The following is a 12,053-nucleotide window of genomic DNA, read 5'->3' on the forward strand; positions in this document are numbered from 1 at the left end:
CCCCCCTTCCCAGAGCCATGGGTCAGTCCGCTCCCTGCTTCCCCCCCCCTTCCCAGAGCCATGGGTCAGTCCGCTCCCTGCTTCCACCCCCTTTCCAGAGCCATGGGTCAGTCTGCTCCCTCCCCTCCCCAGGGCCATGGGTCAGTCCACTCCCTGCTTCCCCCCTTCCCAGACCCATGAGTCAGTCCGCTCCCTGCTCCCTCCCCTCCCCAGGGCCATGGGTCAGTCCACTCCCTGCTTCCCCCCTTCCCAGACCCATGGGTCAGTCCGCTCCTTGCTTCCCCCGCTTCCCAGCCCCATGGGTCAGTCCACTCCCTGCTTCCCCCCCTTCCCAGAGCCATGGGTCAGTCCGCTCCTTGCTTCCCCCCCTTCCCAGAGCCATGGGTCAGTCCGCTCCCTGCTTCCCCCCCCCTTCCCAGAGCCATGGGTCAGTCCGCTCCCTGCTCCCCCCCTCCCCAGAGCCATGGCTCGGTCTGGCGGCTGTGGAACCGTTGCTCGGGGGCAGGTAGGGGGCGGCGCAGAGCGGCCATTGGTCCGTGCAGCGACCCCGCCCCCCGCGGCCCCTGCTGGCGTGGGCGGGACATTGGGGGGCGCGGCTGGGGGCGGGGCCGCTCGCGCTCTGCGGCTGCGAGGCTGAGGGGAGTTGGCTGGAGTCCCCGCCCCCCGTGTGCGTCACTTCCGCAAGGGGCGGGCGCGCGAAGCAGCGAGGCTCAGCGGAGCTTCAGGGTCGGGATCGTGCCCGGCTCGGAGCTGCCGCCAGCGGCCATGTCGGGATCGGTCAGCCCCGCCCCCGCCCGCGGCCCGGCCGCCGCCGCCCTGGCAAGTACCGGGCCTGCCCCGCCCCCCCCGCTCCGCCCCGCTCCCCTCCCGGGCGTGTTCTGCCCGGTCACCATGTGCGCCGGGGGCGGGGCACGAGCTGCCTCAGTCCCCCTCCGCTTCTGTCCGCCCGGGGGGGGGCTGCGGGGCGGGAGTGGGGGGCGCTGGCGGGGGGCTGCGGGGCGGGAGTGGGGGGCGCTGGCGGGGGGCTGCGGGGCGGGAGTGGGGGGCGCTGGCGGGGGGCGGGGGGCGGGAGTGGGGGGCGCTGGCGGGGGGCTGCGGGGCGGGAGTGGGGGGCGCTGGTGGGGGGCAGGGGGGTGGGGGGCGTTGGTGGGGGGCAGGGGGCTGTGGGGCGGGAGTGGGGGGCGCTGGCGGGGGGCAGGGGGCTGTGGGGCGGGAGTGGGGGGCGCTGGCGGGGGGCAGGGGGGTGGGGGGCGTTGGTGGGGGGCAGGGGGCTGTGGGGCGGGAGTGGGGGGCGCTGGTGGGGGGCTGCGGGGCGGGAGTGGGGGGCGCTGGCGGGGGGCCCGGGGGGCTGCGGGGCGGGAGTGGGGGGCGCTGGCGGGGGGCCCGGGGGGCTGCGGGGCGGGAGTGGGGGGCGCTGGCGGGGGGCCCGGGGAGCTGTGGGGCGGGAGTGGGGGGCGCTGGTGGGGGTTGCCCGGTCCTGCCTGGCTCTAGCCCAATTCTCCATATTCCCTCCCAGCGGTGAACTGGGCTGTTCCCAGGCCCCCAAGCCCGGTCTCCATGCTCTGGGATGCCAGGAGCCTGGCCCGTCTGAGCGACTCTGCCCCCAGCCTGGGGGTGCAGCAGGAGGGTGCTCCACCCCATAGTGAGGCTGGGGGCAGAGACCTGCCCTGGAGCGGACTGCATCCCTCGGGGAGGGGAGGGGGGAATGGGCAGCCCCTCCACTGCCCCCATCCTGCAGGCAAGGGCACAGGCACATTTGCGGGTTGGGCCTTGGCTCTTTCACTTCCCCTGGGGCGGGAGGTTGTCTGGAGCCGTGTGACTTCAGCCAGCTGCTCCCTAGAGCGCCCCTTGCTGGGCGAGGCCGGGACTGGAGGGGGGTGAATAGGAAGGGAAAGGAAGCGCTCCGTGGGGCAGCCCCTGGCTCCTCTGCCTCTCCCGGGGCTCTGGGGAGCGGGCGTGGGTCTGCTCGGGGGCAGCAGGCGTCCGCGGGCGTCTCTGAGACCACCGTGCCTTGCAGGCCACGTGCCAGGCAGGCTCCGAGGACGAGGCTCTGGAAGAGGAGCTGATGGATGGCGACGAGTCCCGCTCCTGGACCCCACAGGAGAAGGCCCTGCACGAAGCCCGGCTCAAAGCCAAGGCCAAGCGGCGCCTGCGGCGCACCTCGTCCCGGGACTCCACCCGGGAGCCGGCACCCGAGGGGGGGGAGCCCAGCCCCGACCCCAGCAGCCCCAAGGGCAAGACCAATGACAGGAAGTCGCGTATGGGCAAGGGCCGTGGGCTCCCCAAGAAAGGTGAGATGCAGCACATCCCTGCCTCACAGTGCAGGCTCCCATCACCCTGATGCCCTCCCTGCATCCCCCTGGCCCCTCCTGCTGCCTTGGGGCACACCCCTGCCCCACAGTGCAGCCTGTGGCCCACCTGGCTGTCACATAGTGCACACCCCTGCAGTCCCTCTTGGCTCACTGCTGCCCCACAGTGCAGCTCCCCAGTCCCCACACCCCACACAGTGCAGCCCCTGCTCCCTCCTGCTGCCCCAAAGACACAGGGATCCTCCCTCAATCCCCACGCAGTCCCCTGCTCTTCCTGTGCTGGGTGGGAGTCGCTCCTGCCACGTGCTGTGGGTTTGCTGGGCCCCACTGAACTCACTACACTTCTGACACAGTCATGCCCAGGTTGGGAGCCTGCCGTGAGTCACTGCTGTGCTGGTGCCCAGCTTTGCCCTGGGCTGGGGGCTCTGAGCAGTGCGCTACCCTTGCCCAGAGGCCCCCGGTCCCTTTTCTGTAGCGGGCAGAGCTGGGTTGGTGCCCGGCTGGGATGCTGTGGCCCATGGGGGTGGCTGAACCACTGTGTCTCCTGCAGGTGGTGCTGGGGGCAAGGGTGTGTGGGGTGCACCTGGTCTGGTGTACGGGTACCAGGAGCCCGACGCACGGGACCCCAACTACGACGAATCATCTCAGGTACGTTCCCGGGCCCCTTCCTCCCCCCCGGAGCCAAGCGTCACTGAACTCGGACCCCAGCACCCATCCACTGCTGCCCCCGGCCTGTCTGCCTGTCCCCGCTCAGCCATGCCAGCCCCCTCCCCGGAGCCCCACGGACTGGTGCTTGTGTGGGTGGGGCCTGTCCCAGTGGGGGTACCGCTGGCCGTGAGCCCCTCTGCCCCTCTCTACAGGGCGACACGGTCTATGCCACGGTGACGCCGGAGCTGGAGGAGGGGGAGCTGGAGAAGAACGTGCACCCCATGGTGCTGGAGTACTTTGAACACGGGGACACCCTCGAGGTGATGGTGAGTCTGGGGAGTCCCTTTGCCACCCCATTTCCCCCCAGTGGGCTTCTGGGCTGGGAGGGATTCAGGGGCCACATCCATCTGGCTAGGCCCGGGGGCCCCTGCGGAGCCAGGGGAGGGCACTGGGAACTGCTGAGGAAGGAGGAGGATGGAGTGGGGCTGGGTGCCGTGGAGGAAGGAGGCCGGAGCGGGGCCGGGCTGACGCGCTGTGCTGGGTGCAGGAGCTGCTGAAGGAGCTGAACCTGGGCAGCAGGAAGCACGCCGTCCCCTCACTGGCTGTGGCGCTGGCACTGGAGGGCAAGGCCAGCCACCGGGAGCTGACCTCCCGCCTGCTCTCTGACCTCGTGGGCAAGGTCATGACCTCGGAGGACATCGCCAGGGCCTTCGACAAGATGCTCAAGGACCTGCCTGACCTCATCCTGGACACTCCTGAGGCTCCGCAGGTGGGGCTGGGGCTGGGAATACCCCTGGGAGGGGCTGGGGAGACATGGTGGGGCCAGGGGCAGGAATGGCATGGGGGGGGAGAGCTGGGAGGGGGGAATGCCCTGGGTGGGACTGGGAATGCTGGGGGGGTGTGCATGGGAAGGGAGGAGCTGGGAATGCCCTTGGGAGGGTGGGGGAGGGGCTGGGAATGCCATGGTGATCAGGAGTTGGGTGGGGGCTCTAGGACCTGGCCCTGCCAGGCAGAGGAGGTGCTGTGCCAGGCCCCTGGGCAGCGTCTGCGCCCTGACCACACGCTCGTGTCTCTGCAGATGCTGGGCCAATTCATTGCCCGGGCCGTGGCTGACCATGCGTTGCCCCTGGACTTCCTGGACCGCTACAAGGGGCGCGTGGACTGTGAGCACGCCCGGTAAGAGTCTCCTCCCCGCACCCTGCCCTGGCACCAGCCTGGTCTGCTCTGCCCCCAGCCGGCAGCTGTCAGCATCTCCAGGGAGAGCCCCCTCCTCCTCACTGTCTCCTCCTTGCAGGGCTGCCTTGGACCGCGCCGCAGTGCTGCTCCGGATCAAGCGGGACGTGAACCAGTTGGACAACGTGTGGGGAGTGGGGGGCGGCCAGAGGCCCGTGAAGCATCTCATCAAAGAGGTGAGCGCCTTGCGCCCCTCGCTGGCCGGCTTGGCCCCGGGGCTGCACGGGGCCTGGGCGGGCGCCTGCCCGTCCCCATGCTGAGCCCTCAGTACCTTTCCCCACAGATGAACCTGCTGCTGCGCGAGTACCTGCTGTCCGGGGAGGTGTCGGAGGCAGAGCACTGCCTGCGGGAACTGGAGGTCCCTCACTTCCATCATGAGCTGGTCTATGAGGTAGGGCGTAGGCCTGGCCTGGGGCGTCCGTTTGGGGCTGTGCTGTGATGGCCAGCGCTGGCTGGGGGCAGTACCTGCGGCACCCCCAGTGGCTGCTGCGGCCCGGCCGTGGGAGCTATGCTTGCTACCTGGATCCTGGGGGGTGTCCGTGATGCCAGCAGTGGCTGGTGCTGCCCACCCCATGCTGACACCCCCTCCTCCATCCTCGCAGGCTGTAGTGATGGTGCTGGAGTCCACAGGCGAGACGCCCGTCGTCATGATGGTAAAACTGCTCAAGGTGCTGTGGGAGACCGGCCTGGTGACCCTGGACCAGATGAACCGGGTGAGTGCTGGAGCTGGGACAAGGGGCTGGGTTGGTGCCATGAATAGTGCGGGGGAGCCAGCCATGGAGTCTTGGCAGACTGGCCAGCTGCAGCAGAGGTGAGGAGGCCCTTGTGGGGGCAGATTCAGCCTCTAGGATTGACTGCAGCACACGCTGCCATTCCCAGCCCAGGGCGCGAGGTCTCCCTGGGGCATCACGGCCCCTCCCTGCTCTGCCTCAGCATTCCTGGCTCTGATCCCAGTTCTCCTGATCCCCCAGGGCTTTCAGCGAGTCTATGACGAGCTCGGAGACATCAGCCTGGATGTGCCCCTCGCTCACCGTATCCTGGAGCGGCTGGTGGATCTCTGCTTCGAGGAGGGAGTCATCACCAAGCAGCTGAGAGACACCTGCCCAGCCAGGTAGCTGCAGAATGGGGGACTACGGGTCAGGTTTGAGGCGCACCAGGAGAACTGCAGAGGAGCCCGGGGCTGGGATAGAAGGAGCTTGTGGGTTGGAGGTGGGGGGAAACCCAGTGCTGGGGTAGCAGGGGCTGTGGGTCAGGATTGAGGGACATCGGCAGAGCTGGGCTAGCAGGGGCTGTGGGTTGGGAGTGAGGGGCACTGGCAGAGCTGTGTGGGGAGCCCCGGGCTGAGGTAGCAGGGGCTGCAGGTTGGGATGGAGGGGCACGGCAGAGCTGTGGGTCGGGAGTGAGGGGCACCGGCGGAGCTGTGTGTGGGGAGAGCCCAGGGTTGGCTGGGGCCTGGCTCACTGACATTCATGTCTTTCCTCTCTCCAAGGGGCCGGAAGCGATTTGTGAGCGAGGGTGATGGGGGGCAGATCAAGCAGTAACTGGCCGTCTCGTCCCCCCCAGCCCGACAGTCCCCTGGAGGTGATTGATGTCCCCCAGCCCTGGAGCTCCTCCTTGTCTGTCTCCAGCTGGGAACGGCACCAGGGAACCACCCAGCCCCAGCTCCCAGAGGGGCAGTGCAGAGGCTGTGATGGATCTTGGGGGGGAGCTGGGGTCCAGGAGCAGGGAGGGGGCTGGTGGGCTGATCTCCCAGCTGGGGCTGCCCTGGGGGTGGAAGGGTGGGGGGCAGGGTGCAGCTGTAGGACTCTTGTCCCCTCCCCCTCCCTGCAGCCCCAGCTGGGAGATGCTCCTCCCTCGCCTAGTGGGGCTGTGTCTGTGCCCCCCCCCAAGCTTGGCTCCATGCAGTGGGGTTAGCAAGGGGGCATTTCCTCCCTCCCCTCTCCCCCCAGCCTCCTATGCTGGCTAGTTCAGGAAAGGGCCTGGTTCTCACTCTACCCTGGGTTGGGGAGCTCTGCTTGGGGGCTTTGGGATTCCTTCCTTCCCCACAATGGAGCAACTGAGGTCACCCCATGTGTCAGTTCAGCTGGGGGGGGGGGGGGGGGGGCGGCTGGTGGCGCAGGCCTGGCTGTAACTCCATCTGCAGCGTGCTCCTTGGTGCCCCCCATTCCCACACCAGGGCGTGGCCTGTAGAATGGGCTGGGTAAGACCAGCCTGTTTTAGGGGAAGGCAGTGTGTCCTTATTCTGCCCCAGGGAGTGGAGCTGGGGGCTTGCAAGAGCCATGCCCAGGCCTCTCCCCTGGGCTGGGCACCTGGCCACACAGGACAAGTTGCTTCCTTGTATCTTATGCCAAGGGCCAGGAACAACCTCCAGAGCAAAGGATTCTGGGTCACACCGATCAGCTTGCCTCATGGGCAGTGACACAGGTAAGGGGGCCACACCTACCTCCCCACATCTCAGCTCTGCTCCTCTTCTAGGCAAAGATCCTGCTCCCCCCCCCGGGACTAGCCTCAGCTCTGCCCCTAAGGTGATCGGCTGAGCATTACCCACAGTCCACTGCCTTGTGCTTACTTTACTACCCTACAGCGATTCATCATAGTGGAGCTCCCCTGGGCTGCAGCACTGGGAGGAGGTAGCACCAACCCCTGCTACGGGCTGCATGCAGGAGCACTGGGTGTGACAGCTGGAGTGGGGGCCTAAGGGGGCCCAGTTGACAAAGGGCAGGTATGTGACAGGTGTGGAGCCGGGGGGCCTGTAGGCCTAGGGTGGCTGTGGGTATCTCAGGGAGGTGATGGGCTGCGACTCATCTCCCAGGGCAGGGGCCTTAAACCCCAGCGCTTGAGCAAGGTGGGACCTGTGGGGGCTACTCCAGCTCTGCCTTCCAGCACCCTGAGGAGAGTCTATCACCCCCTGGTAGGCCCCACTGTTGGGCTTGGGAGCAGGGAGTCAGCAGCTGGGTGCAGCAGCAGTGGATGGCCCTCCCTGGCTTGAGGAGCAGGGCAAAGGGGCAGCGCTTATGCATAAACACAATAAAGATGTGTTCAAAGGAATGGCTGGTCTAGGCTGTGTTTGTCCTCCACTGTGTGTGCGCTGGGGTTGACCCTAGTGGGGGGGGGGGAGGGAGCTCCCTGGCCAGCAGCTGGTGGGAAGCCCTAAGGACCGTGGTTTGACCCCTGAGAGTGGCTGCCTGGGACGTGCCTGGCCTGGGCTGGCCCATCACCCCTCGGCCGTGCCCGGGTTAGCCCCTGGCCGGGGGTAGGGCCCAGCACCGAGCTGCACCTGGCCCCCACCCCCTCCTGGGGCGGCTCAGAACCGGCTGGGGCTGGCTCGCTCCTCTGCCCTGGGGCGCTGCCCTGGACTACAACTCCCAGCATGCAGCGCGCCGAGGCGCCCAGCCACGTGCTAGTTGGGCTACGGTGCCCAGTGCGCACCGGCAGGTGGCGTGGCTCTACGGCCCCCGCGTGGGGCATGCCGGGAGAGGCGGTGACGGGGCCGTCAGGCCTTCCAGCCGCGCGCTCCTGAGGATGGTGACGCACAAGGGCCGCGCGAGCGCCGATGGAGGCGGGTTCGCGGGGGCGGGGCCTGACGAGCTGGCGGTCTCGGGCTGGGGGCCTAGCGAGCTGACGTGGAGGGGGCGGGGCCCGGTGTGCTGACGTGGAGGGGGCGGGGCCCTGTGTGCTGACGAGGCGGGCGCGGGCTGGGGGGCGGGGCCCGGTGTGCTGACGGGGCGGGGGCGGAGCCGGGCGGGCTGGGGACGGGGCCCGGTGTGCTGACGGGGCGGGGGCGGAGCCAGGCGGGCTGACGGGGCGGGGGCGGAGCCAGGCGGGCTGGGGGCGGGGCCCGGTGTGCTGACGGGGCGGGGGCGGAGCCAGGCGGGCTGGGGGCGGGGCCCGGTGTGCTGACGGGGCGGGGGCGGAGCCAGGCGGGCTGGGGGCGGGGCCGGGCGGGCTGACGGGGCGGGGGCGGAGCCAGGCGGGCTGGGGGCGGGGCCCGGTGTGCTGACGGGACGGGCTGGGGGCGGAGCCGGGCGGGCTGACGGGGCGGGGCCCGGTGTGCTGACGGGGCGGGGGCGGAGCCAGGCGGGCTGGGGGGCGGGGCCCGGTGTGCTGACGGGGCGGGGGCGGAGCCAGGCGGGCTGGGGGCGGGGCCCGGTGTGCTGACGGGGCGGGGGCGGGGCCGGGCGGTGCCGCTCGCTCCCTGTCTCGGCGCGGCGCGGCGGGGCCATGGCCCGGGAGCGCAGGCGGCGGGGCGCAGGGGGCGCGGGGGGCGCGGAGCGGGGCGCGGAGGCGGCGCGGCGGGCGCGCGGGGCGGGCGCGGGGCCGGGCCGGGCCTGGGCGCTGCTGGCGCTGGCGCTGGGCGCCGCCGGCCTGGCCTACGGGCTCTACGGGCGCTGGCGGCTGGGCCGCCGCGTGGTCACCCCGCACCCGGCGCCGCGCGTCCTGCCCGCCGGCAGCAGCGGCCCCCGCGCCGCGCCCGAGCGCTTCTGGGGCTCCTACCGCCCGCACGTCTACTTCGGCATGCGGCCCCGCAGCGCGCGGCCGCCCGTGGCAGGTACCGGGGGGCGGGGCCCGGCGGGGGGGCGGGGCCCGGTCCGGTCCGGTCCGGTCTCACCCTCCCCCCTCTCCTCCCCCAGGCCTCATGTGGCTGCGGCAGGCGGCGGAGGCGCGGCTGCGCCACACGTGCGAGCAGAGCGACGGGCTGCCCGGCTACGGCTGGCTGCTGCACGACGGGCTGCGCTTCGGGGCGCAGGAGATCCGCGACCGGGGCCTCACGCTGCGCACCGAGTTCGTGAAGCGGCCGGGCGGGGAGCACGGCGGGGACTGGAGCTGGCGGGTCACGGCCAGGCCGGAGGTGAGGCCGCGGGAATGCAGGGCCCTGCCCGGGGTCCGGGACAGCTGGGAAGGGAACCCGGGAGTCCTGGGCTCCCCCCTCCCCACAAGTCTTTACTGTCACCCTCATCCCACGTGTCCTCCCGGAGCTGGGAGTCCTGAGCCCACAGTGCTCGGTGCTGCCCCTTCCTGCGCCCAGCGGAGCCATGCCTGGGCCGGGCCGGGTGGGGACTCCCTGCTTTGAGCCCCACGTGTTTTCCGGATTGATTGGCCCACCCGGCCCCTTGTGTTTTGTGGCGGTTCCTCTCCCGCCCCAGTCTCTGTCCCCGGGGAGCGTTTCCTGCTGTGGGAGGGTCTCCTGGTTGCCAGGGTCTCGGGGTTGCCCCTGGGGTCTCCAGCACAGAGAGCTACAGGGGCGAGCGATAGCCACGGTCCCATCTTCCTCTTTGCAGAGTCCGGGCAACCAGACCTCCCTCGTCTCCCTGCTCTTCTACGTGGCCACCAACGGGCAGGGGACGCTGCAGCCCCACGTGGAGAACACGCGCTTGGTGTCGGTGACTGGGACATCCGAGGAACTCGGCCATTTCAACATCACCTTCCACAAGCCCACCACAGACACTGGGGAAGCCCTCAGCTATGCCAGGTATGGCCGGGAGCCCTGCCTGTGCGGGAAGCTCCTGGCTTTCCCAGGAGGGGTGCTGTGGGGAGCGGGGCAGTAGCTCCGGCTGTGGGGTGTTCCTGGCTCCTAGCCCGGCCTCCCTTCCTGCCCTGACCCCTCCTCTCTTGCAGCTATAACCACCTGGATGCCAGGAGCCCGGGGCTGCACCGCCTGACAGACGTGGTGAAGAGCAGCCTGAGTAACCGCTTTGTTTACGCTGCGCCAGGCGGGCCCAAGCGCCGCTACTTCGCTGTGGACACGGACCGGGCGCTGCCGGGGGAGCCGGAGCAAGAGCCCCAAAGCCACCTGCTGCTGCACCAGGTGACGCTGCCGCTGCCCTGCCGCGTGGAGGTGACCTTTGAGTCCGGCAGCTTTGCCGAGCGCCCCGGCTCGCTGGTGGGGGCGGTGCTGAGCGAGGAGCTGGCTGGGCACGTGGCCGCCTTCGAGCGGCGCTTCGAGGAGACCTTCTCCCTGGCCCGCAAGGGCTTCACGCCCCAGCAGCAGCGCTTTGCCAAGGCTGCCCTCAGCAACATGATGGGTGGGATGGGCTACTTCCACGGGCACTCCATCGTGCAGTCTGCGCACAGCCCGCACCCCCTGCCCTACCCCGAGGGCCCCCTGTTCACGGCCGTGCCCTCCCGCTCCTTCTTCCCCCGCGGCTTCCTCTGGGACGAGGGCTTCCACCAGCTGCTGCTGGCGCGCTGGGACCCGGCCCTGAGCCGCGAGGTCATCGCCCACTGGCTGGACCTGATGAATGTGGAGGGCTGGATCCCGCGGGAGCAGATCCTGGACGACGAGGCGCGAGCCAAGGTGCCCCCCGAATTCATCCTGCAGCACAACGAGGCTGCCAACCCGCCCACCCTCTTCCTGGTGCTCCAGCAGCTGCTGCGGGAGCCGGGCCAGGGCCCCGCCGAGCTGTCCTACCTGCGGCGGCTCTTCCCCCGCCTGCGCACATGGTACGAGTGGTACAACACCACGCAGGCGGGGCCGCTGCCCTACACCTTCCGCTGGCGGGGCCGGGACCAGGACACCGACCTCTTCCTCAACCCCAAGACGCTGACCTCCGGGCTGGACGACTACCCTCGGGCCTCGCACCCCTCGCCCGTCGAGCGCCACCTGGACCTGCGCTGCTGGATGGCCCTGGCCGCGGGAGTCATGGCCGAGGTGGCCGAGCGGCTGGGCGAGCCAGCGACCGAGTACCGGCGCATGCAGCAGGCGCTGAGTGACAACGCCCGGCTGGAGCAGCACCACTGGGCCGAGCAGCTGGGCATGTTCGCCGACTACGGCAACCACAGCCAGGCCGTGGGGCTGGAGCGCGAGAAGGTGGCTGTGGGGCCGGGGCAGCCCCGCCACCAGCTCCCTGCCCCGCGCCTGGTGCGGGTGGTCCGCAAGCCCCCCAAGCTGCAGTTTGTGGGGGCCCTGGGCTACGTCAGCCTCTTCCCCTTCCTGCTGCAGCTGCTGCGGCCCGACTCACCCCGCCTGGGCAGCATCCTGGGGGACATGCGCAGCGAGCAGAAGCTCTGGACCCCGTACGGCCTGCGCTCGCTCGCCCGCACCAGCCCCCTCTACATGAAACACAACACGGAGCACGACCCCCCCTACTGGAGGGGGCCCGTCTGGATCAACATGAACTACCTGGCTGTGCGGGCGCTGCACCATTACGCCAGCCTGGAGGGGCCCTACCAGCAGCGGGCAGCTGCGCTCTACCAGGAGCTGCGTGCCAACCTCATTGCCAACCTGTACCGCCAGTATGTGGAGAGCGGCTACCTGTGGGAGCAGTACAGCGACAGCACGGGCCAGGGCCAGGGCTGCTACCCCTTCACGGGCTGGTCTGCCCTGGTGGTGCTCATCATGGCCGAGGAGTATTAGGGGCCAGGCTGGGAGAAGGGGGTTCCAGCTACCAGCGGGGGGCCAAAGGGCCCCCCCCCAACTCTTCTTCTAACCCTGGTGCTTGGGAGCCTGCAGCCACCTCAAGGCCAGGGGTGGGGAGTGGGGGCGTTGCTGCATTACGAGGCTACCATGCGGTGTCCAGGCCTTTGGCCTGCTCGTCTTTCTCAGGTGTTTGAATATGAATGTTCTAGGCTGGGGGGGGGTCCGCTGTACCTTCCTGCCCCCCCCCCCCTCCCCCAAGCTGGGGGGAGAGGGGTCTCTACTTTTTTTTTTTTAAAAGAATAAAGCTGAGTAGCTCTGCCATCTTTGGGACTCAGCAGCATGGGGGGTGGATACAGCCAGCTATGGGGCACGTGGGAGGGGGCAGGTCCCACAAGGGTGCCTGCTGGGGCAATGAGCCCCGCAGGGGGCTAGAAAGGCCTAGTAGGTACGGAGCCTGCTGTGTTTAGGGGTACAGCCTGGAGCTGAGGGGGGCTGCTGGCCACAGC

General features: G+C 69.8%; 2 protein-coding genes across 3 annotated transcripts; both read left to right on the forward strand.

Annotated features, from left to right (window-relative positions):
• The first annotated feature begins 676 nt into the window (after nt 1-676).
• LOC128837715 (programmed cell death protein 4-like) lies at nt 677-7,238 on the forward strand. Its single transcript, XM_054029095.1, has 11 exons — nt 677-819; nt 2,018-2,291; nt 2,860-2,957; nt 3,170-3,283; nt 3,505-3,726; nt 4,036-4,133; nt 4,252-4,366; nt 4,474-4,581; nt 4,793-4,903; nt 5,162-5,301; nt 5,680-7,238. The coding sequence occupies exons 1-11, from the start codon at nt 766-768 to the stop codon at nt 5,729-5,731; spliced, it is 1,386 nt and encodes a 461-aa protein (XP_053885070.1). The 5' UTR covers nt 677-765; the 3' UTR covers nt 5,732-7,238.
• A 457-nt stretch (nt 7,239-7,695) lies between these two features.
• Nucleotides 7,696-11,827, forward strand: MOGS (mannosyl-oligosaccharide glucosidase). Of its 2 annotated transcripts, none has more exons than XM_054028884.1 (4): nt 7,696-7,715; nt 8,822-9,039; nt 9,470-9,660; nt 9,807-11,826. In XM_054028884.1, the coding sequence occupies exons 2-4, from the start codon at nt 8,827-8,829 to the stop codon at nt 11,542-11,544; spliced, it is 2,142 nt and encodes a 713-aa protein (XP_053884859.1). In that variant the 5' UTR covers nt 7,696-7,715; nt 8,822-8,826; the 3' UTR covers nt 11,545-11,826. The 2 variants fall into 2 exon arrangements, with proteins under 2 accessions (XP_053884859.1, XP_053884860.1); XM_054028885.1 differs by lacking the exon at nt 7,696-7,715 and adding an exon at nt 8,543-8,739 and having other exon boundaries at nt 9,807-11,827.
• Nucleotides 11,828-12,053: the final 226 nt, after the last annotated feature.

This window comes from Malaclemys terrapin, chromosome 5, assembly GCF_027887155.1.
Source record: "Malaclemys terrapin pileata isolate rMalTer1 chromosome 5, rMalTer1.hap1, whole genome shotgun sequence".
Taxonomy (NCBI): Eukaryota; Metazoa; Chordata; order Testudines; family Emydidae; genus Malaclemys; species Malaclemys terrapin.

What these genes read in the sequence shown, in the direction of transcription:
- LOC128837715 (XM_054029095.1), top strand. Translation starts at nt 766, where the DNA reads ATGTCGGGATCGGTCAGCCCCGCCCCCGCCCGCGGCCCGGCCGCCGCC. An exon ending in CCGTGGGCTCCCCAAGAAAG is followed by an intron (nt 2,292 to 2,859) that starts GTGAGATGCAGC and finishes TGTCTCCTGCAG; the next exon opens with GTGGTGCTGGGGGCAAGGGT. An exon ending in AGAGACACCTGCCCAGCCAG is followed by an intron (nt 5,302 to 5,679) that starts GTAGCTGCAGAA and finishes CCTCTCTCCAAG; the next exon opens with GGGCCGGAAGCGATTTGTGA.
- MOGS (XM_054028885.1), top strand. Translation starts at nt 8,706, where the DNA reads ATGCGGCCCCGCAGCGCGCGGCCGCCCGTGGCAG. An exon ending in CGCGCGGCCGCCCGTGGCAG is followed by an intron (nt 8,740 to 8,821) that starts GTACCGGGGGGC and finishes CTCCTCCCCCAG; the next exon opens with GCCTCATGTGGCTGCGGCAG. An exon ending in GGGTCACGGCCAGGCCGGAG is followed by an intron (nt 9,040 to 9,469) that starts GTGAGGCCGCGG and finishes TCCTCTTTGCAG; the next exon opens with AGTCCGGGCAACCAGACCTC.